The sequence below is a fragment of the Rhamphochromis sp. 'chilingali' genome (genome assembly GCF_963969265.1).
Source record: "Rhamphochromis sp. 'chilingali' genome assembly, chromosome: 22".
Taxonomy (NCBI): Eukaryota; Metazoa; Chordata; class Actinopteri; order Cichliformes; family Cichlidae; genus Rhamphochromis; species Rhamphochromis sp. 'chilingali'.
The window spans coordinates 2,034,970-2,061,449 of record NC_137950.1 but is presented as its reverse complement, the minus strand read 5'-3'; the positions used below and the strand labels follow the sequence as shown (position 1 = coordinate 2,061,449).

General features: G+C 44.4%; 1 protein-coding gene across 3 annotated transcripts in view; it reads left to right on the top strand.

Moving 5' to 3' along the window:
* jmjd1cb (jumonji domain containing 1Cb) overlaps positions 1-17,892 on the top strand; it is a 120,446-nt gene extending 102,554 nt beyond the window's left edge. For all 3 annotated transcript variants that reach the window (XM_080872434.1, XM_080872433.1, XM_080872435.1), the window contains 19 exons: positions 617-780; positions 2,479-2,641; positions 3,053-5,477; positions 6,498-6,699; positions 7,309-7,523; positions 7,607-7,759; positions 7,905-7,994; positions 8,120-8,244; positions 9,765-9,999; positions 10,114-10,331; positions 11,878-12,216; positions 12,314-12,482; positions 12,570-12,660; positions 12,771-12,901; positions 13,622-13,744; positions 14,001-14,140; positions 14,244-14,420; positions 15,713-15,844; positions 16,451-17,892. In XM_080872434.1, the coding sequence (XP_080728560.1) occupies positions 617-780; positions 2,479-2,641; positions 3,053-5,477; positions 6,498-6,699; positions 7,309-7,523; positions 7,607-7,759; positions 7,905-7,994; positions 8,120-8,244; positions 9,765-9,999; positions 10,114-10,331; positions 11,878-12,216; positions 12,314-12,482; positions 12,570-12,660; positions 12,771-12,901; positions 13,622-13,744; positions 14,001-14,140; positions 14,244-14,420; positions 15,713-15,844; positions 16,451-16,543 (5,385 nt within the window). In that variant the 3' untranslated portion in view covers positions 16,544-17,892. The remainder of the gene's footprint in view (positions 1-616; positions 781-2,478; positions 2,642-3,052; positions 5,478-6,497; positions 6,700-7,308; positions 7,524-7,606; positions 7,760-7,904; positions 7,995-8,119; positions 8,245-9,764; positions 10,000-10,113; positions 10,332-11,877; positions 12,217-12,313; positions 12,483-12,569; positions 12,661-12,770; positions 12,902-13,621; positions 13,745-14,000; positions 14,141-14,243; positions 14,421-15,712; positions 15,845-16,450) is intronic.
* The last annotated feature ends 8,588 nt before the right edge of the window (positions 17,893-26,480 follow it).

Here is a 26,480-nt window from a genome sequence, read left to right as displayed (position 1 = left end):
CACATTTGGACAGTGTCAGGATTCTTGCTCAGAAAAAGGATCAACATGCTCTGAAGTCAGAGCACCAAAACCTTTTTTGTAACAAAATATCGATTTCTGCTGTCCCTGTATCGATACATTATTAGCAAACAAAATATCACGATGCTACACAGTATCGATTTTCCCCCACCCCTAATGCATTTATAGTTCCTGTATCGAGTATTACTGGTTAAAAGTAATGAACTGTGTTACCCACACATGCGCCGAGAGAGCCTGAACCCTGTTCAGCTGGAACTGAAAGCTCATGTCAGGTTCGTTCACCCAAAGGTGAATTACAGCATCTGTTAAAGATACTTTCCACTCAGGACCCGAGACTTTTATTTTCATACATGTCCTGGTTGAACTGGATTGTTCGTCATACTAATCAAAGCTGAAATAAAGCTGCTTTTCCCAGCTGTGTTGTTGGACCTCTGTTGGACCTCTGATGAAGAAGCCTGTGTTAAAAAAGCTACCGGCCAATCAGACGCGAGTGTCTAAGGCACATAATAACCTCCCCCCATTATTGGTTGGCCACATGTTTCCTCACGTAGTTTTTTGCCATGAGCAGAATAACAGTGGTGTTTTTGTTTGTGTGTAGAATGCTGCCAGTCCATGGCTCCATAAGACTGCTGCTGCTGACAGTTTGGGAATGCTGAGCCACGTTCCTGTCCGGCCAGCCAGCGCCGATGCCCACCGCCCCCCCGTCAAGATCGCCCACACGAGCCCTCCGTTGTCAAAGACCAGCATGGATCTTCATAAAGAGTAAGCAGAAAGATCAGTGCTGTAGTTAAAGCTGCACCGTCGCTCTGTCACCAAACCCGCGTTAATACTGATGAAACCTGGAATCATTGTTTCTCTGCATTTCAGTGGAAACTGAAAATATGAACTTGTGAAAACAAAGAGCTGCTGATGTTTGATGGGTTACACCCTGCAACACCAGATGAATGAATGACGTCCGTGACACAGACCGACAGTCCCACAGTAGCTGATTTGTGTTTCCCACCTGTGTTTGTGTCCTATGGAGGGAAAAGCTCAAAACGTTAGAGGAGGTGATGGCGAGGTAAATCAGGCTCAACTTCTACAGATCAGAGGACAGATTATGGATGGTTGGATTAAGTGTTGACTTAAAAACACTTAATTAACATAAAGATCGTAGTTTGGCCACGTTGCCATTGTGACTTGTTGTTATTGAAGAGTGGAGAAAATCCACGCTGAGGAAAAGAACTACTTCCTGTCAAACCAGACGGTCTCGCAGGTCACGGTACTCTAAGGAGTCTTTAAGTTTCTTCATTCTCCGTACAACACAAATGTTTGTGTTTCACTTCTTACTGAACCTCACACATGAAATGAAAACGTGCACTGAGGGGAAGCAGGAAATTCTTTGGTGGCTTCAATATGCATTAAAAAGTTAACTACTGTGGGTAAAAAGAAGCACAAAATATAGGAGCCGCTGAATATTTGCTTTGGACATTTGAACTCCTCTTTACTTCAAAAGCTCCGTGTTCAGAGAGCTCTCACAGAGCAGACCTGAGGTGGCTCTGAGCTGCAGGGAATACCTCAGATGAAGTGGCACTAACGCCGTACTGAAGCTGTCATGAACCGTAGTTCAGCACACAAGCTGGACCCAGAAGCAGAGACACACGCCAGGGTGCACGCAAAAAACTTTATTTTAACTAAGGGTGTCCCGGAAGGGTCAAAGGAAAACACGCCAGGTAACTAGAAAACCAAGGGACCGGGAAATAACTCAGGAACGCCGTAATCGGGACTGTGGGAGGCTGCAACAGAAAGAGGAAGAGGCTTACTGGGGAACGGAGAAATAACAGCATACGTGGGTAGAGAATTAATCTTACGGTCCAGACGGGGCCGTGGGAACCGGAGGGAGGGCTGAGGGTCCGCGGGGAAACTCCAGGTGAATAGAGGAGACGAGTGCCGGTAGTGATCCAAAAACTCCAGGCGGGCAGGAGAGGGCTCCAAACACGCCGAGCTGTTACCTAAGCGCACAAGGAAAGGGTTAGCGTTTGTTCCAGCAAAAGAGAATTTCGCAACCACCTTCACGTGGAAGCATGTTACCGCTGAGAGGCGACTAACGGACTGGCGTGGAGCAGCTGGCAGAGCTGGGTTAAATGGTCCACCTGATCGCCTGGGATGGGATGCAGGTGTGGAGTCGACAGCCACACGCGTGGGCATCCCATCAGCTCCTTGGACACCAGCCGCGGACCATGACAGAAGCAGTCTACCCAGAATGCCATTCATTCAGCAGCTTGTAGCCACCTTACACAACCAACATCACTGACTACCCAACACAAAACATGGCTGAGGTTAAACCATCCATCAGTTGTTTCTGAGTCATGAACACTGACCTGCACACACACAGTTAGATCTTTCCAGTAGGAGCAGTTGTTGAAAAAGATGGTAAAAGCTTGTTTCATGAAGTTGAATATCTGTCCTGTCCGTGTGCAGAGATGTGGATAAGAAAGGCTACGTGGATCCCATGAGGACAATGACACTGGCACAGCTGAAGCAGGAGCAGACAGACAGAAGTCGCACTCCAACAGGAAAAGACGTCCATCTGCACCGCCTTTACCTGGATCCCCACAGCAAGGCCCGTCTGACGAGTCCACAGGTACGTGGCTGCTCGCACACTCTCCTGATAAACACTCACTTTTAAAGCAGATGGAAGAAAGGCGGGTTGAGAGTAGCGGACACATTCAGGCATCAGAGTCGTATATTTGTCTGTCATGTGTAAATATTAAAGCACATGGGCCATATCAGCGCGCTACCCTGTTGTTATCACTTTGTTAAGAAGCAAAGCTGATGCTGCACAGACACTTTCAGCTAAGCTTGCATGTCAAATGCCTTTGCAGACATTTATTTTCCACTTGATTAAAGTCTATGGATCGTCTGGCCCTTGCTTCCCGTTTCTCAGTGTAGCCCTCATTTAAACTGACTGTGATGGCCGTGGTCTCTGTTTTAGTGACAAATGTAGGAGAAAGTGTGAGAAGCGTTTCTTGCAGTGTTTCTGTTTTCTTCTCAGGAGGCGCTCCAGGCAGCAGACCGCGCCTGCAAATACAAAGAGGAAAACCGTCAAATCCTGAAGGAGAGCATTGAGGTCGCTCCCTTCACGGCTAAAATACAGCGCTCCGTCGACCCTGCGATGGACAGGGACAGAGAGAGAAGCAGAGATTCGAGCTTTTGTGTTCGGATGCCGGGTCTTCCCTCGCCAAGCCCCAAGACTAGCCACGCCCTCACTCATACCATGCAGTCAGAAAAGAGCAACTATTACACCACGCTGTCTAACAGTGTGGTGAATGAGCCTCCCAGACTCTACCCCTCCAAAGATGTCGGTCCTTACTATGACAAAGTGTCGATGGGGGCCCCGGGGGTCGTGGCCGGTGTTGGGGCCGCCGTGCAGAGCCCAGGAGCTCTGTCGATGAGCAGCTACCACACCAGCTCCAAAAACTCCCTCTCCAAGCCCCCTCCTCTCATCAAGCACCAGCCGGAGGGAGGAGAAGGTTTAGCGGGGAAAATCACGGAGCAGCTCAGTCAGCAGGTGACCCTCGTTCAGCCGCAGCATCAGCTCCACGCAGGCGTAGACAGGATAGACCGTCGCAGCCCTGCTATTTCTCCTCCTTCCTCCACGTTGTCCTCTTCATCTTCAGCCTCTAACCAACACCATCACCATCATCACCTGCAGCAGCAGCAACAGCTCAGGGCAATGCCATCTCTCCACCGAGCACCTGTCTTCCATCCACCCACACAGCACGCGCTGGAACGCAAAGAGGCTGCAGAGAGGGAAAGAGCCGCGCACGGTGGACGCCTCTCTCCTCCAACCCTCACTCCCATTCAGCCAGTAACTGGTAGCAAAACATCAGCAGAGCAGCAGAAGCCCCCCACGTTGCTGCCAGAGCTCAGGGACATCAAAGGTCACGGGACTGCTGCTGCCATCACCTTTGTGGCCTCTGCCACCCCCGGAGAGATGGCGGCTCCATCCGCAGATGGGTGCAAAGGCAGAGACTTGATCGAGGAACGAGGAGGGGTGTGCTCTGGAGATAAGGGGTTCTCTAAAAATAAGCCCCAGTCGGCAATGGCATCGGTCATTGTGCGATCGTCTATAAAGTACGACAGTCCCGTTGGTGCTAAGAAATCTGGTGCTCTTATCCACAAAGAGCTCCCCCAGGGGAGGTTCTACACATCGAAGTTTCAGGACGAATGTCCACGAGAACCTGCAGCAGGTAGGGTCATCCAGCCTAACTTGAACCTGGAGGGTTATAAAAAGACTCCTGTGCCAGGTGTGTCAGGACCTGTGGGAGCCGGTGCTACAAACTCTGTGTGCAGGACTGCCATTTTAGTCTCCTCAGCTTTTGGCTCTCAGAGTAAAACCAGGAGCGCTACTCCTGAGCCAGTTTACTCGGCTCGATGTGACTTTGCAGCGCTCAAACCTGGCACTGGGGGTCGGGTGCTCTGCCATATAAGACCAGAGACGGAAAAGGAGCTCCAGGAGGGCTTTGGCTCACACGCATCTCCAGGCGTCTCTCTGAATCCTGCGAGTGTAGCAGGAGCACCCCGCCCCAGCCCAAGCCTTACCCCAACACCTAGCTCAATCTCTGGCTCGAGTCAGCCTTACGCCTCTTCGTTTATCCACCTCAAGAAGCACAAAGCTGCTTTAGCTGCGGCACAGTCCAGAAGCAACCTTTCTACTCCTCCCTCGTCAGTCACAGCTGAAAATTCTTCCTTAACTGTGGATTCCACTGAGAAAACCCCCATTTCCAGCTCCCCGCCTCCACCTGCTACTAGTCAGGCCTCCTCGGTCTCGTTTGACAGCAGCAGCAATAGCTCAGCGAGCAGGAGTACCACACCAGGCAAGTCAAGTCCCCTGCTTAATGGCCAGTCCCTGGGATCAGCCTTACCGAGCTCTGCGCAGCCCAACAACTACCACAAGCTGAAGAAAGCCTGGTTAACCCGGCACTCCGAGGAGGACAGGAACACCGCTACCACTACAAGCTCCAGTATGAAAGTGGAGAAAAGTCCGAGCACCACTACCACAAGCAACACAGCAGCCATGTCAGAAATGATCAAGCCCTGTACCGTCAATCTCAGCGCCTCCACCTCCAACGAGGTCGAGATGAGCAAAGACATTGGAAGCAAAGGTGACAGAGACAGACAGCCTGAGGACAAGTTGGCCGGAGCTCCAGGAGGCGGGGAGGAGAGAAAAGTGGGGTCAAGGAGGGTGAACAAACGCACATACGAGTCTGGTTCGGAGAGCGGGGGAGATGATTCTGACACCAGCGAGAGCAAGATGGAGGGCCGAGCCAAGCGTCAGCCTAAACCGACCTACAAGAAGAAGCAGAACGACATGGCCAAGAAGAAAGGAGACAACGACAGAGAGGAAGACGACGTGAAGCCCAACGGCATCTTCAGATCAGCCCGAGAGAAGACTAAACTCAAACTGGCCAGCAGCAGTAAGTCCTCGCTCGTGTCTCGCTGTAGGTTTGTGTCACTGCTGTTAGGGAGCATGCAACAGTGTTTTTGTCACAGCAGTGCAACTGGGAGCTGTGGGGGTAACATTTACACAATGAATCAGTGTTAGCCAGAGTCTCTCACGTGTTCTCGGGAAGCTCGAAGGAACAAAACTGTGTAACAGATCAATGAATCATCCTCCTCCTGAACATAACACGGGCTATATTTGCAAAATGAGCAGCTGCGATCATAAACTCAGGGAGTAGTTTCGCCGTGCTCATACTCACGCACACTCTAAAGAGTCTGAATATTCTTTCTGAGCACAGCTTTAGTATTTCTGCATGGCTTCACTTTCCAGAAGCATCATCGTGCATGTTATACAGAGTCCAGGTGAAGGTGTTGTTTGATGTAACAATTACATTTATAAATGAGTATAGGTGTCTGACACAGCCTGCAGCTCAGCCTGGCAGGTGCAGTAAGGTTTCCTTCATTATGAGCTTCTGCCTCTTTTCTGTTATTATTCTTTTGTAAGTATATTTAAACTTGTCTTTCGTGGCACTGCAGGGACTGCTCTTAATTCTGTTGTTACAGTGACAGTGAAGATATTCTGATACACAGGAGTGACAGTTATGACCTCCCAGCTTTAGCTTCATTATCACATAAAAGGTTGTTTGTGTAGATGCTAAACAGCATGTGTGGCATGAAGCACCCATGTGACTGCTGGTCTCATATGTTCTATCAGAGGATATAATATTCATTCTTTCTGAAGGGAAACTGCTTGGATGCTTTTCTTAATCAAATGTTATTTATTGAAGTCACATTACTCAGAGTGATTTCTGTAACTTCAGATGAGAGAAAATGTGGCAAAGACGTGAGCGCGTCTCCATCTACGCCCTGCTTATAAAGAAAATCTCCTCTTTTATCTGATGTATTTTCTGTGTTTCTCTTGACGAGCAACTCTATGTTAATATTTAAAAATGAAGCGTAGTCACAGTTAATGATTATGATGTTATGCATGTTAGATGGGATCCCTCGCTCTGTGCTCAAGGACTGGAGGAAAGTGAAGAAGCTGAAGCAGACGGGAGAGTCCTTCCTGCAGGATGATTCATGTTCAGAAATTGGCCCCAACCTGCAGAAGTGTAGGGAGTGCAGGGTGGTCCGCAGCAAGAAAGGGGAGGAGCCCGCTCACTCCCCCGTCTTCTGTCGTTTCTACTATTTCAGACGGTAAAGCACTCACTCTATGAACTCTCCTGCTTTATCTGTGCACTGGCTCCTTCGTAGAGTGCCACACCTGCTGAGATTTACCTGAAATGATCCGTCCAGGTCATATTGATGTTGTTGTTTCCTCTGTGGTAATAAAGTCTTTGTTTGAAGCAGGCTGCCTGGGTGTTAGACAGTTTGACCCATCCTGGCTAACACGAGTCAGACTATTGAACTTTGTGTGTAACAAGTTAACAGTTGTTTGTGACATCAGGCCTCTTTCGTGCTTCTGTTTGAGAGTAAAAGCTGCTTTAGTGCGTGTGTCTGTTTCTGGATTCTGGCACTTTAATGCTGGATTCAGAGTAACGTCATGTTTAAAACTACATGCGCTTTAAAAACATGTCACACTTTTGGTTTTTTCTCAGCTATTTGATTAAGACTGTAAGGACAAAATAAGCAACATTTGTTTTTTTGTCACCAAAAACACGTCCGAAACCAAAATACAGTCACGCACAACCTTGTTTGAACATTTTTATAGTAGATGCGCTTCTTTCATCAGCTTCCTCTTTGGACAGCCAGCCTACACGTGTGCACCACCTTACTGAGATAGCCTTCATGTTTCTTCTCATCTAGGCTTTCCTACAGCAAGAATGGCGTCATCCGGATGGATGGCTTCTCCACTCCAGACCAGTTTGACGATGAGGCCCTCAGCCTGTGGGTCCCGGGGCCGATGGAGCAGAGCCACCTGGACCAAAGCACAGCCAAGTACATCCTGAGCTTCATAGGAGACAAGTTCTGTCAGATGGTAGCAACAGAGAATACTGCATCCAGCTGGATTAAGAAGGATGGTAAGTTTTCTCAAAAATAGTGTCAGAGTTTAGATGAACACGTCTTAGCGTGTTTTCCTCTGAACCTTTATCGTGTGTTTCAGCCAAGCTGGCGTGGAAGCGAGCAGTGAGAGGGGTGAGGGAGATGTGTGACGCATGTGAAGCCACACTTTTCAACATCCACTGGGTCTGTCAGAAATGTGGCTTTGTCGTCTGCCTAGACTGCTACAAGGCCAAGGAGAGAAAGAGCTCCAAAGGTCAGTGTGGCTTATTTGGACAGTTCACCAAAAGTCAGAAGCGGTTGAACCGGAGTCTTTTTCAGCAACATGCGCGTGTATGTAACCTTTCTCTCCACTGTGTCTGAGTGTGTTCACTGCGGGACTTTTTTCTCTCTATGATCAGATAAAGAGCTGTATGGATGGCTAAAGTGTGTTAAAGGCCAAGCCCACGACCACAAACACCTCATGCCCACCCAGATCATCCCTGGCTCAGGTACAGTCCATCCTAGCTCTTTGTGTTGCTATTTCCCTGAACAACAGCTGGTGTGTAGTTTTATGACTGAATGATACTTTGCAGCACAATTATTTAATATTGTGTGTTTGATTTTGATGTTTCAGTGCTGACAGACTTGGTGACGTCCATGCACGCCCTGAGAGAAAAACACAACATAAGCTCTCACTGTCCCTGTGCCAGCAAACAGAACCTTCTCACCAAACTGCCTGCCACCAACGGAGTCTCACAGGTACCACACCCTCTTCCAGTCAATCACATCCTGACTCACTGTCAAGACTTTCTGAAGAGGTGCTGAATTTAAAATGTGCAGAGTTCAGGTCAGAAAAACCTGTTAGCTGTGCTTTTGTGGCAGGTCGCTCACTGCTGAAAAGCAGCATAGTGCGATGCTGCCTGTGATTGTTAGTGGTGGTAATGTAGAGTGAGATGGGTGCATGGCCCAACACGCTGAGAGTTAGCTGAAATGATCATGACATGTATGTTGTTCAGTATCACAGGACCCCGGGCTTTGGCTTTCTTCAGGTTTGTAGTCACATTTCGATATAGAGATAAAGGCCTGTGTGTTTGCTCAGCAGTGCGTACACACTGCAGATCTACTTCCTCTGACATTGGATTTGTGTTACATTGAAAACGCTTGTTCTCTGCCTCTGACTCATTTCATTAATTTCCATGATACAGAGCAGAACATGTAATTCCACAGGATGGTGCAGCAAGTCAGTCTGGCCTTGACTGCAACACAAAATGATGAATCGCAGATGGTTTATTTATACAACAGCAGGCACCTCAAGGTGCTTTATACTGTAAGGTCGACCCTACAATAATACATACAGAGAAAACCCAACAATCATATGACCCCCTATGAGCAAGCACTTTGGCGACAGTGGGAAGGAAAAACTCCCTTTTAACAGGAAGAAACCTCCAGCAGGACCAGGCTCAGGGAGGGGCGGGGCCATCTGCTGTGATTGGTTGGGGTGAGAGAAGGAAGACGGGATACAGACATGCGCTGGAATGACAGCTCATAAGACAGATATGTTAAGTGGGACCACTGGAACATGAGTGCTGTCACCAGTAAACCACATTTGCAAAGAAAAGAAAAGATAAAATGGGATCAAGAGAAAAGAATAGCTTTCACCAGTGGGCATGACTCGTAAAGCAAAACAATAGATGATAGATATCGATCGGGCCATTCACAGCTGTAAGCACTGACCGTGTAACGTCATTGACAACGTTTTCTAAGTGATAGGTAGGGTGGGGGCAGTCTTTTATGACATTGTTATGATGCTACCTTTGTGGCACAGACTAGATCAACATGTGTGGGTCGCTGTGGTCCACTGCTGAGTGAGAGACACAGGACCTGCAGCCGACACCAGCCACATCATGGTTAATAGCTTTAACATACAGAAATGGCATCATCGGTCCATCAGTTCCTGCACTAGAGTTAATCATAGACTGTGGTTTAGTAGTAAGTGAACCGAAAACAGGTGCTATTATCTGGGCTCTTCTATCTAATGAATGGTGGACTTTAAGCAGGCTTAACAGTAGTTTTCTAACAGCTTTGTGGTTGAACTAATAATACAGTAGCTGTGTGTGGTGATCATAGCTATCTATTAACCTGTAACCCAGGGGATATCAATACTGTGGACAGGCATTTTGCTTGGTCACTGTTTAAATAAAGTTTATTCTTCCTCTGACATGAAGGCTTTGTGATTTCATGCAGTTAAGTGAGTTCATCCAACTGTTCCTTCTGTCCAGGTTCTGCAGAATGTTCTGAATCACAGCAACAAGCTGTCCCTGGTGAAAGCTGAGCCAGGCTCTCTGCAGACCTCTGACCTAGGAGGAGTTAAGTCAGAAACTAACGGAGGAGGTGGTGGAGGAACCAGTCCAGGTAACGACGGTGCAAATGCTCCCATCACCCCGCCAGAGTCCCAGTCGCCTCTGCACTTCCTGGCAGACTTGGCAGAGCGGAAATCCAGGGAGGAAAAGAAAGGTGAGAGGAACAGAAGCCACAAATTATTATTAATAATCCGTCCACACCATTAACTCTTTAAGTTTAAATGTTTCGCTGAATGTGTAGTTTGGCTCCGTCCTCTTTTTGTAACAGAAAACAAAGAGTCGGTGGTGCTGGGTAAATCTGTGAAGGAGGACAAAGAAGGGGACAGCCTGGAAGTCCTGCAGCAGTGCAAAACCCCCTCACTGGGTAACAGTACAGAGCAGGGCTCCACACTCAGAGATCTCCTCACCAGCACAGCAGGGAAGCTGAAGCTGGGCTCCACTGACGCAGGAATTGCCTTTGCACCGGTCTACTCCGCTGCTTCACAGGTACACAGAGTCTGCTGTGTTCAGTGTTTAAATATGATTCATACAGGTATAGCCACTTAAAATGGCCTAAACAGCAGATATGGCGATGTCTTGTGTAGCCACCAGGGGGAGCTGTGTGGAGGCACATGCATTTATGTAGCTTGTAAAGTGTACAGGCATTCTGTAATTATACCAGAATCATAACATTGAGCCTAAATACTGGTACAGACATCTGTGTGTAGCAGATCAAATACAGATTGTGCAAACTGAACAAGCAGGGTAGGAGACAGGAAGTGATGCGTGCACTCTGATTATTGGTGACTTCTGATAATGAAAGCATAAAGTGATTATTTAACTGCACTGCTAATGTTCTTGCATAAAATGCAGAAACTAAATGTGAATCATTCATTTCTGGATCCTGAATGCAGCAAGTTTTTTTCTGCACATCTCTGATAAATCGCTGCAATAATTTTAAGGCCAATATTTTTCAGGGACAGATAAGAGCCCAGACTATCATTAGGTCAGTGACAAATATGCTCTCCATGCCTGGCAGTGGTTCTGAACACTCGTACACAGCCCTCTTTGCAGGAAGTATTTACAGAACACTGTTATAAAAATCATTTTCCCAAACTTTATGACATTTTTAAAATTAGGCCTGTATAGATCCTCAGTCATCCAGGTCATGGTAGTCTGAGGAGCTTGGAGCAAAAAGTGACTGGACTGGAAGTTTCAGCCGAGAAGCTTCTTTAGTTCTAATCGGTTCTCTGACAGCGGTTTCACCCCAGACCTCTGCTGATAGTGACCCATGACTTTCACGTCGTGGTTCATTGGATGAGCCACATGATCAACAGTGGGTCAGCCACCCTCTGAAGAGAGGGCTCCCACTAGGACCTAAATACCCCGGAACTCTCCACCATTTGGTCTTAGAACTGAAGAAGCTTTCTGGATCAGAGATGAGACGCCTTCAAGAAAGTCAGTTCTCTTTTCTTTTCAAGCTCCTTCTTTCAGGAACTGAATCAGAGAAAGACCAACCTTCAAACTCTCTTATAGAAAGTTACAGTGACAGTCTCCCCTCGCTTAGTCACAATATAGACAAATGATGGGTGGCTCAAGACTTTTGCACAGTTTAAAGAAATTTAAAGGATACATTAAGTTGTAACCCAAAAAACAAATGCAGGACATGCTCACAATTCAAACAGGAGTCTGAACAAGTAACAAAGCAGCAAACGGTAGGATAACTGATCACCTCCACTTCTGTTTTTGGATGTAAGAGGATGTTTGTGTGCAATCATTTATTTTTTTATTTATTTAAGCTGCACCTATTCTTTTAGATTTTTGCTCCAAGGAGCCAGACTTTTGTGTAATTGTCTAAAGCGGCCTCGAGCCATAGTTCTCCCGTCTTTCTGAAACTCTTTAAAGTTTATCTTTGGACATGGGCTGCTTTTTCAGTCCAGTCCTACCCGACCACTTCCCATGTCCCAGCATAATGTAAAGAAAGGAAAAAGAAACAGAAGCCACAGGTTTTTATTTCCTGTAATATGTGTGATCCTCTTTCCTTTTTCTGTAGACTGGGAAGGGTGGGCGGAGCATGCCCAATATCCTCGATGACATCATTGCTTCGGTTGTAGAGAATAAAATCCCCGCCAGCCGCCAGAACATCACCACTAAGTTGTCAGCGAAGCAAGAGCCCATCACCCTAAGTATCAACAATAACGCCCCAGCTGAGGAAGCCAAAGCAGAGAAGAAGAAGTCAGCACCTGTTACTGCAGCAGAAGCGGAGGACTCGAGCAGTCAGCATCCAGACATCCCTCACTGCTGGCTGAACAACAGACGGCTACTGTGGCTCAGAGATCACCGCAACCAGAACAACTGGAAGCTCTTCAGAGAGTGTTGGAAGCTCGGACAGGTGCACATCCGTGTACAGCAAGTCGGTTTAGCAGTGCTCCACTAAGCTTCATCACCCTGGTGTTGAGATGCATTGTGTGTCTTGTGTGTTTGTGTAGCCTGTGCTGGTGTCTGGGATCCATAAGCGACTGAATGCCAGTCTGTGGAAGGCCGACTCCTTCAACCAGGAGTTTGCAGACCATCAGGGAGACCTCCTGAACTGCAAAGACCAGGTGCTGTCCAACTCTGGGATCAAGGAGTTCTGGGATGGATTTGAAGACATCACCAGTAAGTTCATCTGCATTTAGTCTTGTGAGCATTACTATGGTAAACCATCAGTGACCGAGTCTGACTGGATCCTTTGCAACTGTTCAGAGCGACCAAAGTCCAAAGATGGCGAGCCCATGGTTTACCGACTGATGGACTGGCCATCTGGAGAAGAGTTTATGGCCCTCATGCCTTCAAGGTACACAGCACCGGTGTTGATCCTCAGACTGCTTTTAAAAACAGGTCTGAAGGTACGTAAATGACTCAGTAGTGACGACGAAGCCGTCTAAATACAAGTATTCATTGCAGATATGATGACTTGATGAAGAACCTGCCTCTGCCAGAGTACTCTGATCCAGAAGGGAACCTCAACCTGGCTTCTCACCTGCCTTCATTCTTTGTCAGGCCAGATCTGGGGCCAAGACTCTGTTGTGCCTATGGTAAGAGGAGCCGTCAGTTTATATCTAGCAGTGCCAGATTCTGCTCATCAGAATCAACTTTCTGGGGCTCATCGTGACATTGATTTCTTTGTTCCTACAAAGAAACTTGAAAATGATGCTGAGTGTGTCAAGGTTGCCTCCACGTTCCCAGTTGGAGTCGAGGTTTCCCAGAAAACCATTTTCTTTGAGAAGAAAGCCCTCCCACCAACACTAGCTGTTATTTTGAGTTTCAGTCCCCAGGACATAAAAACTACACATTTAAAGGTCTTAAATCGCATCTTATTTACCAGCTCATTACTTTTTTGGCATAGATGACCACATATAATAATATAATGTGGGCGATCGTGGCTCAAGAGTTGGGAGTTCGCCTTGTAATTGGAAGGTTGCTGGTTTGAGCCCCGACTCAGACAGTCCTGGTCGTTGTGTCCTTGGGCAAGACACTTCACCTACCGCCTACTGGTGTTGGCCAGAAGGGCCGATGGCGCGATATGGCAGCCTCGCTTCTGTCAGTGCGCCCCAGGGCAGCTGTGGCTACAACCCTAGCTGCCTCCACCAGTGTGTGAATGGGTGGATGACTGGGTGTGTAAAGCGCTTTGGGGTCCTTAGGGGGGACTCGTAAAAGCGCTATACAAATACAGGCCATTTACCATAATACTCAGAACTATGTGTATAAAGTTCCACACATGCATTATTTTAAGTGCTCTTATGGTGTCACTGTAGGTGTAGCTGCATCTCAGGACCAGGACTTTGGGACTGCAAAACTCCACGTGGAAGTGTCCGATGTGGTCTCTGTTCTGGTCTATGTTGGAATAGCCAAAGGCAATGGAGTCCTGTCCAAAACTGGTAAGGCTGGTGAAACGTGTGAGGGCTAACAGGAGCTGTTAGCATTACCTGAATCGCTGGCTGAGAGAAACTTTGTCAAAGAGTCAAAATGGAGAAAACTAAACATGAGTTAATCTGTGGTTTGTTTACTGTATTATGTCATAAACTAAACGACTGTTAGTTTAGATTTTTGAGAGCTGAATGACATAGATACAGTTTGACAAAGGTCGTTGTTAAAAAATGATAATACATGAACGACGAGTTTGTTTTTCTGAAGGAGTGTTGAAGCGTCTGGAAGAGGAGGATCTAGATGAGGGGGTTCGAAAGAGATTAAAAGACTCGAGTGAAACACCAGGGGCGCTGTGGCACATCTACCTCAACAGAGACATGGACAAAGTCCGAGACTTCCTGCACAAGGTCGGCACTCGCAGAAACACACTCAAAACGTGAATTTAGTGAATTTCAGCGTAGCGCTGACCTAGAAAACCCTTTTCCTCCCCTTCAACAACAACCACCTCAGCTCTCTAAGGAGCAGGGTTTGGACGTGTCGCTGGACCAGGACTCCATCAGAAAGCACGCATGGTACCTGAGCAGGAAGCAGCGTCAGCGGCTGCTGGATGAGCATGGCGTCCAGGGCTGGACAGTCGTTCAATTCCTGGGAGACTCTGTCCTTATACCTGCAGGGGCCATGCATCAGGTATTTACCACACACACACACACACACACTGATCACTAACTGATAAGGACAACACGTCCAACTCTACCAAATGTAATGCAGCAGAAATGAAATCAGTCTAATAGTCGGCGGCCTCTTTGTGAAGCGCACAATTAAAATAGAGGAAGTGATGGTGTTTGATGTTTCATAGTTTAAACTGAATGCAGCGTAGTTGACATTATTTCTTATTATTCTTATTGCACAGTGGAGCTTTCACACAGTTTCACACAGTTTGGGTGATGGTGTGATTGTACGTAATATTGTGGCAGCAGATGGTTTACACAAACTAGTCATTTTGAGTGTGCCTGAGCTGCTGCTGGGTCAGGTTTCAAAGACGTCAGGCTCTGCGTGCGTGGCGTTTCAAACAGTCATCAGCTGTGAGGACTGGTTACTATAGTAACTAACTAACTAGAAACGCACACTCAGACACACAGCTGCCAAACAAGATTCAAGTTTTGAAACAACTGCTTCCCTACAGAAAACTCTCAGGAAACGTCTTTCACCGTGAGTGAAAGACGTTTCCAGTCTACAAAATATCCCGTTGTTACATTATCATATCTGTAGTGTTTATCATGGTGGTAACAGTGTAAAGACACATGGTTGCCTGTGGGGGAGAGACGGGGAGGAGGCTGCGCTTCATCTCTGAGAGATCCATACATGCTGTCTCAAACGTGACTGGGTGAAAGAGGACAATGGAGCTACGCTCTGATGTATATAATATACATGTAGAGCAAAAGGTTTGGGCGGGAAAGAAAGACTTCTGTTTCAAATGATTCTCCACGCCGTCTTTAGAGCAGGTCACATGATCATTCCGTGGCAGGAAAAATCTAATTTTTCTTAAAATTTATACTGATGTTGTGAAAAAACCATAAAAGCTATCGAAGCATGGTTTTAGTCAATAACAGTCCAAAGTCTTGTGACCCATGTGATGTTTGAATGATGTTTCTGTGATCAACTCTGGCCGAGCAGTAGGCCTTCAAAGTGGCCTGCGTTTATGCCTTTTTCAGATGTGTTCCCATTCAAATGAATGGGGAACAATTAAAAATCTATTCGTTTTGGGGAATTTTGCAAAAACCACCAAAATCCCCGGCACACCGTACCCAATCGAGCCGCTTGAAACGATATATGGAAGCGTTGTCTCAAAGCTACGACGCGTTTCGCTGCAAAGGTTTAGGCAGAAGAAGAAAAATAAGAAGAATATTAAATCTGCATAGGCACACTCAATTATCGATGTGTTTGGCTTATTTTTACTTGATATTCTGTGATTGTTGCAGGTCCAAAACCTCCACAGCTGTGTTCAAGTCATTAATGACTTTGTGTCTCCTGAGCACGTGGCTAACTCCTTCCACCTGACCCAGGAGCTACGACCCAACAACGAGGAGGTCAACTATGAAGACAAACTACAGGTAATACAATACACGCCACACAAAAAGCGTCAGCAGAACACCGAGCACAGCAGTCTCGTTGTGGTTAAAGCTCTGTGGCTGAGTTAGACTCCGTCTCCGTATCGTCTGTATTCTGCTGCGTTTGTGTTTGAAAACCAAAGCGAAGTCTGTCAGAGGGGCAGTCATCATCAGAGGGATCTTATTGTGTCAGATAACGACATGAAAATGCTCCACAGTGGGAGGTCAAGTTCAGTGACTCTTGGTGAAGCCTAGCAGCTAGCAGTTCTACACGAGTCAGTCAGAGCAGCCATACCTTCACTGCTGCTGCACGCTTGTTATGAAATATCCACACAGGGGAAAAAACATTTTGGGGGGGCAGACTGTGAACACAGCTTTTAATGCTAGTTGGTTATATGGCAACCTATGGGAATGGACTTGTTTGTGGAGCCTCAAGGGGTCCTCAGAGGAACGGCAGCTTCTCAGGTCCAAAGGTTGCTGCTTGGCAGTACTGGGTGTGTGTCTGCGATTTGACAGGCTGCTTGACGTTTGAGATTTGAACATAAGTCTTGTAAAAGAAATGGATGAGGTCCAGCACTTACACCGTGTCGCCTTGCTGTTTCCCTGCAGGTGAAGAACATCCTGTATCATTGTGTGAAGGAGGCAGCGAGTTCCCTTAGAAAGAGCGGCTCTGAGAAAGACGACGAGGAACACAACTCATGATGCCCTCTCAGCCTCGTTCATGCCTTCCACAGATGGCTGCGACTCCCATCAGCACCTCGCCCTTTCCACACCCTCCTCCTTCTGCCATGGAGGGCTGTGTCACGTGACCACAATAAATGGCTGGCTCAAAGCTGGTCATGTGATCCAGAGGACCTCACAGTGTGACCCACATTCATGTCACACATCCAGTGGCCAGTGAGAGGCACTGCCGCCCTTGTCATCACCCCAAACCTTTAGTGCCAAGAGGAGACAAATTGAAGAGCAGCTGGGCTGAGAGGGCTGAAAGCCCCACAGGCTCCAAACACAAAGCGAACGCTGGCTGGGAGCCTCACTAGAGCCAGTGTGATGGAGTGAATCAGCACTACAAACCTCCAAACGCGTCTGCATCCAGCTGAAATGCAGTTTCCACGGAGGCTCAGACTGTCGTAGCAGCACTGGTGGAGCCGCGCTCACTGCTTTGGACGATAAAGGCCAGGAACTCTAACCTATGGCAGCAGCTAACACAGCTGATGGCGTCAGCATCACCAGCAGCATTAGGATCAAAACTGGCATCTCTGATGTTTCGAAAGGCAAAAAGACACACGAGGGCGGAAAATGCAAACCAGAAATCTCAGCTGTTTTAGTCAGTAGCCTCTGCTGCTCCCTCGTTTCTCGTTCCTTCGTGTCGTTCTTGTCCTTTTTTCTAGTTTTGTTGTGCTTTTTTTTCAGGATTTCTTTCATCTAACCTTGTTTTATCTCCTCTGTGAAGATGTATTTATTTCATAGCTCTATTAAATGCAGTGTTATTGAAACAAAATGCATTATGTAAATGTGAGTTGTACAGTTTGTTTTCTTTTGCTGTTTTTCAGTTGTAATACGGCTCTACTGTGATGGAGGACACACACACACACACACACACACACCAGCTAATGCCTGTACTTTGGGAAATGTTGACGCTCTACAGTCCTCATGCCATAAATACATTTTCTGAAAATGACCTGCCAAACTATTGTAGACTGTGTAAAGTTGTATTATGTAAAGGAAAAAACAAACGAAATGGCTTATACACGTCAGCATTTTATGAAATAAGTATTTGCTGTAAAAATGAGACATTTACAGAAAAGATGTAATTTATTTAAGAAAAGAATTGATTGTCTTGTTTTTGTTAGGATTTACTATGGTGACATTTTGAAGTTAAAACATAAAATAAAGAAAAAATGAACTATAATATGTACATATATACATCCACTGAGGTATTTTTTTAAAACATGGCTTGCTTCAATTTCAAATTTTAACTTGCAAGTGTTACATGCTTTGTACATTGAAGTTCAAAAGGGTTTTACATTTTCCATTAAAATGGATTTATCTAAGATTTGCTTTTGTGTTTTTGATTGAGGGCTGAGGGTGAACGGGAGCTGTTCACAGGGTGCCGTCTCCTTTTCCCAACCTCTGGGTGGGAGAACTGATAAGGACAAACGACGTCACAGCGGTTTCCTTAATGTGACACAGATGTGTTGAAACTACAATGTGCAGAAGATGTGCATCTTAATTCGTTAATTCATTTTATGCAGGTCATTCAATCCGAGCAGCCTGTGAATATTTCACTGCTATGCTGATGACACCCAGCTCTATCTGTCCATGAAGCCAGATAACACGCACCAATGAGTTAAACTGCAGGAATGTCTTAAAGACATAAAGACCTGGATGGCCGCTAACTTTCTGCTTCTTAATTCAGATCAAACTGAGGTTATTGTACTCGGCCCTGAAAATCTTAGAAATAAGGGCGTAGATTTGGTGTTGGCGTTGGTGGGGACGGATGATTCGACCACCCAACCTGCCCCGTTTCTCTTTTTCCTTTTTGTCTTTGCTTCTTGATAAAAGGAGAAATATACTTGCCTACATATGCTATTCTACCTGCTTTTAAACCATTTAAAATTACAATTCATAGTTTTATGTGAATTATATAATGTTAAGTTACTATTAAACAAATGACTAAGTATTTTAGGCTTTAGTTTATTTCAGCCACATTCCATATAAATCAGGTATCATACAAAAGTAAAAATAGCTTCAAATACAGTCGTGACAATAAAAGAATATGACTTTAAGGACTTAACAACATTACTTCAGTTACACCAACATCTCTGACACATCAGCACTAAGGCAACACTGAGTGACCTGCTGGGTTTGGTCCATAAAACTGCTCGTCTAAGATGACCACAGAGTCAAAGATCTCTCAGCAAAGTTATGCAACATTTTGGGCTAGTGCATTTTTAAAACAATTTGTGCAAACTGCACTACAAGGTGGAATATTTGCAAAATCATGACTATTCATGACATTTTGTCTCAAAGATGAACCCTATGAATACGTCAGTGGCATTAGGATGAAATTATTGTGTCAGCAACGTTAGGCATATAATTCTAACAGCCTCTGTAAACTAATATCCGGGCTGCTCGAGGCTCCGTTTTCTCTGACAGCTTCAATCAAAATGAGAAACGCTGCTCTGAGACTGAGAGAACTAACAGTGCTGCCTGCTGTGCAGGTAGTTTCCCAAACACGTTCTTCATGGTTACATACAGTTTCAGACTGATGTGGGCCAAAGCCTGGCACAGCCTGTAACGTTATTGTGACACATTTTATGAGTGAGCTTGGCTTTAAGTGACTCACAGGTTTCTTTGAAAAACACTTTCTTGTATCCAGGTTCTTTGCTGCCGTCCTCCTCTCCTCCTCCTCGCAGCGCAGGTTTGCCGCTGCTGAAACAAAACAGAGCTCCCTGAAAGGCTCAGCCAATCACATTGGCCATATTTGTCACATGACGTAGGACTCCAGTAGAGAAGTAATTTCACTCTTTCTGCACCGCTGGGTGACTGAGACGCTGACAGATCGGTTTTTCTTTCTATCGGGTTTGTTTTTCTTTATTCGAGGAGATCAAATTATGGGTGGGGACATGTCCCTTCCGTCCATGCCAAATCTACGCCCATGAAATATGGTATCTAAGCAGATTCTTACTCTGGATGGCATTGCCTTGGCCTCCAGTAACGCGGTGAGGAACCTTGGAGTCATTTTTGACCAGGACATGTCCTTCAACGCACATATTAAACAAATATGTAAGACTGCTTTCTTCCATTTGTGCAACATCTCTAAAGTTAGAAATATCCTGTCTCAGAGTGACACTGAAAAACTAGTTCATGCATTTATGAAAAGCCTTCAGCTGATCCAAAATGCTGCAGCAAGAGTCCTGACAGGGACTAGAAAGAGAGTAACTCACCTCTTTCCCTGCGCCAGCTGAACTTTGACAGTTTATAATAAGTTAACATAATCAAATCACTGTGTTACACAACACTAACGCAAACAACAAGTTCAACTTCTGATGCAGTTGCAGGACGCATGGTGCAGCTAGTAAGACAGAAGCATGAGCATACACCCTGTGCGCATTAGTATACAGTACTTCCATTTCACCAGAAGAGGACGCTACGGGTCAATCCTGAAGTTATTTGGAGGTTACAACTGGATTTATGGAGGGTAACTGTACTTTTTATTTTACTCTTTACTATGGAGTGAAACCCACAAAGACACGGAGAATGTGGGAACCACAAACCCTTTGTTGTGAGGTGACACTGCACATGCTCAGTGGCACACGGCTCCACTGAGCACGATGAGAGTCTACAGAACTCTGTGTTCAGTAATTCTAGCAACTACAGAAGAACATTTGATTTCCACAAATCAGAATAAAGGGAATGAAATAAATTCATGAATCTTCACTAAATGAGGCTGAATGTCAGCACTGGGTAAGTAATTACCACAGTGATTACCATCGCAGCTAACTGCCCTGAGAGCGCAGACACGAGGAATCCCACACTCAGGTTCACAGTGGGAGCAGTGTCTTTTAGAGATAGTTATACTCATGCATATTCCTGATTAGGAAGGTGTTAAAATAAATTACTGCAGGTAAGAGCTTTGTCCTGGGTTAAACCTCTGCAGCTCTGATTAACATGTGGGTGCTCGTCCTCAGCCCGAGCCATGATTTCTACTCTGTGACCAGTTTAGTTTGAAAACTGAAGGTCACATTTGTGCTGAAACCAGTAGTGTGTGTGCGTGTGTGCGTGTCTGAGTGTACGTGCATGTGCGTGTGTGTGAGAGAGGAACAGTGCTGACTTGACTGATGCTGGGATCACCTCCTATTCATACTGAAGTGGAAACACACACGCGATCCTGCTCTCCATTACATAAGCTGAAAATGTGCTGTGTGTGTGTGTGTGTGTGTGTGTGTGTGTGTGTGTGTGTGTGTGTGTGTGTGTGTGTGTGTGTGTGTGTGTGGAGTACACTGAGGCAGGAGTTCATCACTGGGTTCAGAGAAAGGTCACTGTCTCTCTTGCCTTTTTGCTTTTCGTTTCTCGCTCTGTTTTTTTAAATTATTCTTTTAAAACGTTTTTTCCATTTGCAGTTTTTGGGGCATGCGTGTCATTACGGAGCTTTACTTCTTTCTTTCTTGTTTTGAAGCCTTTCCAAAGAGTCGGCCCTGTAACCAGAGGAAGTGTGTTCAGGGTTCAGCCACAGGTTACTTGTAACACAACTCCCCCCCAAAAGTGAGTCGTCCCCTATAGACAGCACTGTCAAAGTGCCTGAACAGCATTAAAAAGCACGTTTGCACACACAGATGAACAATAGTCGGGATTTTGTTTTCTTTTTCCAAATGATGAGTAAGACTTAAAAGTAACCACGAGTCATAACTTCCACTAATTCCGGTTACTGTCCGGACTTTTCCAACAGGATTGTGCTGCTGAGTGTCTGTCGTTACAAACAACATGCTGTGTGGTACAGACTATCAAGGAAGATTTTTACTGAGTGAAGCTATTGTGTTTTGTTAGTGTCTGTGCTCTACAGCTGATAATTTCCACCCCAGTTTATATCCAAATATGCTTGTTTCAACGTCATAAATGTTAACGTTCACCGCTGCCGGTACTTTAACGCCGAGGCTACACAAAGCAATAGGTGACGTTACAGTTGTTACATCCATGCTGTATATACTCAGCTGCTTCACATAGTTTGTTACATGTATAAATAAACATGATGCATTTCTATCAGCTGGTTCACAAACATTTTATCAGAGTTTAGTAGTTTCCAGTTCCTTATGCTCTGACCCTGAGCTTGTCAGGACTCATACTCCTAGATGTTAGTATTCGTAGCATAAGTGAAGGACTTTTAGTTTGATTTTGTGTCAAACTTTCTGGCTTTTGTTCCACAGAACTTTTTTATTCTGTTTTTCTTTAATAACTGCATTTGTATTTAAGCAGAAGTACATTATTCTTTTAAGTCTCCATGGTTTCCTCTTTTGTCACATGCACCCACAACAGAAAACCCTTTTTACTTACATTTCCATCTCCCCTCCAATCCCCAAACCCACAGATGTATTTAATGAAACAACATTTTAAGACTTATTTTCATAGTGTTTGGCCAAAACACTGTGACTTGTTTTTCCTTTGCTTTCTGTGTGTATCTGTGTGTGAAGTGCTTCCAACTGTCAGTGTGTACAAATAGCAGCTGTTCCTCAAAGTGAGGTGAGGTATCATAAATTGTGAGTGTTGACAGCAGGCAGCCTGCTGCTCCCCCCGTCTGTGCCTGCAGCACACACATGTACCTGAACATGAGGTCATCTCATACAGGCTGCTTCAGTCTGACTGTGAAAGCAGCAGGTAACAAAACCAAATCAGAGACGATGCAGATTAAAAAAGAGATGATTCAACCAAAACCAACCAATCATTGCTGAGGAGCCTTAATCGAGGCTCTGAACCCACCCGAGGCTCTGCTTGATATTGTAAATGTGGGCACTTCACCTGTGATTGTCTGTCCTTTCACTCCTCACCATGTTTTAACCTTTACTCTTCAAACATTGTGAGAACCTCTGCTGTCAAGACAAGATAACACTGTGATGAATTTCTTTTAATGAGTTGGAGCGGGCGATCGTGGCTCAAGAGTTGGGAGTTCGTCTTGTAATCGGAAGGTTGCCGGTTCGAGCCCCGGCTTGGACAGTCTCGGTCGTTGTGTCCTTGGGCAAGACGCCTCACCCGTTGCCTACTGGTGGTGGTCAGAGGGCCCGGTGGCGCCAGTGTCCGGCAGCCTCGCCTCTGTCAGTGCGCCCCAGCTGTGGGTACAATGTAGCTGCCATCACCAATGAATGGATATGTAAAGCGCTTTGGGGTCCTTAGGGACTAGTAAAGCGCTATACAAATACAGGTCATTTACCTTCTTTCTTTCTTTTTCTGTTTTTTTCTTTTTCTTTCTTCTATTTTTCTTTAATTTTTTATTTTCTGTTTTTTCTTCTTTTTTCTATTTTTCTTTAATTTTTTCTGTTTGTTTTTTCTTTTTTCCATTTTTCTTTAATTTTTTCTGTTTTTTTTTCTTTTTTCTTTTTTCCATTTTTCTTTAATTTTTTCTGTTTTTTTTTCTTTTTTCTTTTTTCCATTTTTCTTTAATTTTTTCTGGTTTTTCTTCTTTCTTCTATTTTTCTTTAATTTTTTCTGGTTTTTTTTTCTGTTTTCTTTTTTCTATTTTTCTTTAATTTTTTCATTTCTGTTTTTTCTTCTTTTTCTTTTTTCTATTTTTCTTTAATTTTTTCTGTTTTTTCTTCTTTTTCTTTTTTCTATTTTTCTTTAATTTTTCTGTTTTTTTCTTCTTTTTTCTATTTTTCTTTAATTTTTTTCTTTTCTGTTTTTTCTTCTTTTTTCTATTTTCTATTTTTCTTTAATTTTTTTCTTTTCTGTTTTTTCTTCTTTTTTCTATTTTCTATTTTTCTTTAATTTTTTCTTTTCTGTTTTTTCTTCTTTTTTCTATTTTCCATTTTTCTTTAATTTTTTCTTTTCTGTTGTTTCTTCTTTTTTCTTTTTTCTATTTTTCTTTAATTTTTTCTGTTTTTCTTCTTTTTTCTATTTTTCTTTAATTTTTTCATTTCTGTTTTTTCTTCTTTTTCTTTTTTCTATTTTTCTTTAATTTTTTCTGTTTTTTCTTCTTTTTCTTTTTTCTATTTTTCTTTAATTTTTCTGTTTTTTTCTTCTTTTTTCTATTTTTCTTTAATTTTTTTCTTTTCTGTTTTTTCTTCTTTTTTCTATTTTCTATTTTTCTTTAATTTTTTTCTTTTCTGTTTTTTCTTCTTTTTTCTATTTTCTATTTTTCTTTAATTTTTTCTTTTCTGTTTTTTCTTCTTTTTTCTATTTTCCATTTTTCTTTAATTTTTTCTTTTCTGTTGTTTCTTCTTTTTTCTTTTTTCTATTTTTCTTTAATTTTTTCTGTTTTTCTTCTTTTTTCTATTTTTCTTTAATTTTTTCTTTTCTGATTTTTCTTCTTTTTTCTATTTTTCTTTAATTTTTTCTTTTCTGTTTTTTCTTCTTTTTTCTATTTTTCTTTAATTTATTTCTTTTTTCCCTTTTTTTGAGCCTTTACCTGGTCCTACCTGGTCTCTTTCCTCTCATGGTTATGATGGTAAGAAAACCCTTTAAAACGTGGTGTCCACTGAAGCTTGGTGGTGTGAGATGCTGGGGTTTAGTGACACAAGACACAAATCACTGTAATGTGATTCAATTCAATTCACTTTTATTGAGAACATCAGTCGCCTCAAGATGTTTTCTAAGTTCTAAATTTGGATGTGAAAGGAATAACTTGGAATGGTTTTAAATCTGGTGGTGGATTTTTGGGACACCTTCATCTTCAGTGTTATTCATCAAACCTGTCAAATTACACACCATCAGTTTGCAAAGAAGAGTTTCTTAAATTTCTCGAGCTCTAGCTGAATTAACTTTGATGACATTGCTGTGACATCACATGAGTATTTGAAGTCATTTGTCACAGGATGCCTACAACAATAGAATAAAATCATGTTTAGCCACCTTTGTAGGAGCAGTTTTACACAATAAGATTGATGACGTTTCGTAAAGGTTTAAATTATTACTTCGTTTTAGGGTTAAATTAGAAATATTTTAGCTTATCATGGTTTGAGGTAGCACTCACATAGTTATGATGATTGAATTTTGGATAGGAAGGGATTCATTTCTTTACAAAGATAACAAAATTGTGAGTGTATTTGTGTGGCTACACTTCTCTTGGACTGTTTTTGCAGTAATCGTTGGCACATTAACCATTTGCACTGAAGCGCCTTCAGTTTTGCACCATTTCTCTCTGAATCTGAGCAGAAAGTAAAGGATTGTGCACTTCAGAATTCAATGCTGTGGAAGAGAGCCAGAGATTAATAATAAGTAATGATTCAGTGCAAAGAGGTCTGTTAACACAGTGAGTGAGGAAGAAACACCCAGTGCATCATGGGAATCCCCCAGCAGCCTACGTCTATTGCAGCATAACTAAGGGAGGATTCAGGGTCACCTGGTCCAGCCCTAACTATATGCTTTAGCAAAAAGGAAAGTTTTAAGCCTAATCTTGAAAGTAGAGATAGTGTCTGTCTCCTGAATCCAAACTGGAAGCTGGTTCCACAGAAGAGGGGCCTGAAAACTGAAGGCTCTGCCTCCCATTCTACTTTTAAATACTCTAGGAACAACAAGTAGGCCTGCAGAGCGAGAGCCAAGTGCTCTAATAGGGTGATATGGTACTACAAGGTCATTAAGATAAGATGGGGCCTGATTATTTAAGACCTTGTATGTGAGGAGCAGGATTTTGAATCCTGGATTTAACAGGAAGCCAAAACAGGAGAAATCTGCTCTCTTTCTCTAAACTTGTGATGTATTTACTGTTTCTTTTGAAACATCAGGGAGGTTAGAGGTGCAGTGACCTTTGGAGGCACTCCATGTCTCTCGCACTGAACTCATTTAATTGCTTAAAAAAGGTGGATTATATATATATTTACACCACCAGCTGAAATGGCACTAAAGCGCAAGAACAATGTCTGTGAGCATAAATTATCTGTCAGTTGCAGTAGGTCGATCTGTGCATGGATTCAGTATTGTGTAAATGCAGGAGCACAGAGATCCCAGACCGCTCAGTGGAAGATGCAACAAGTGGTAAAGAGAAGAAAGTCTTTGACTCTGAAAACCCTTCAGCGATGTCACAGTAACAAAAGCAGTTACTAATGGGTCAAACACAACTGGCTGGTGTGGTTGTTGCACTCGTTCTGTGGAAGCCCTGCACTGAAACATGTCAAACACAGACGCTCGCCCCACTGTTCTTGCTCTCTTTTCATAAAATGTGTTGACTCTTTGTGGCTCAGCCTCACAGATTAATATACGTGGAGGTTGCAGCCTCCCACCATGTCTTCACCAACGTGAACACGCACAAGGCTTGCCAGACACACCTGGGTGTGTGTGTGTGTGTGTGTGTGTGTGTGTGTAAGCATGCCTCCATTTGGGTCACTGAGGTTTGAACCAGAGGTGTGTTTGTCATTCATCACACAAACCAGCTCTCCAATACTCTCTGAAGCATTCCTTCTGTCACCATATTCCACAGTCCTTTAAAATTCAGCAGCATAAAACAGCATATTGGAAACATGCTAGCTGTACAGCTGTAGGTGCCAGGAAGAGCACTGTCACATTTCAAAATGACACGATCTCAGAGCAACCTTGTTCCTTCCCACTGTCGCCAAAGTGCTTGCTCGTAGGCGAGGGTTTTTCTCTGTATGTATTATTCTACCTTACAATCTAAAGCTTGCCACGACCGGTTTGGTCGTGGGTCAGTGATGGTCTGGGGGGTCATATCCATGGAGGGACACCCCACAGGGCTGGGGGGACTCCAGGCCTCGAGGGCCGGTGTCCTGCAGGTTTTAGATGTGTCCTTGATCCAACACAGCTGGTTTAAGAGAGTTCTCCTGAGGCCTGGTAACGAACTCATCATGTGATTCAGGTGTGTAGACCCAGGGTGAGATCTAAAACCTGCAGGACACCGGCCCTCGAGGCCTGGAGTCCCCCCCGCGCTCTACAGGATGGGAGACAACAACACCCTGGCTGCCATTAGGTGGTGCAGTGT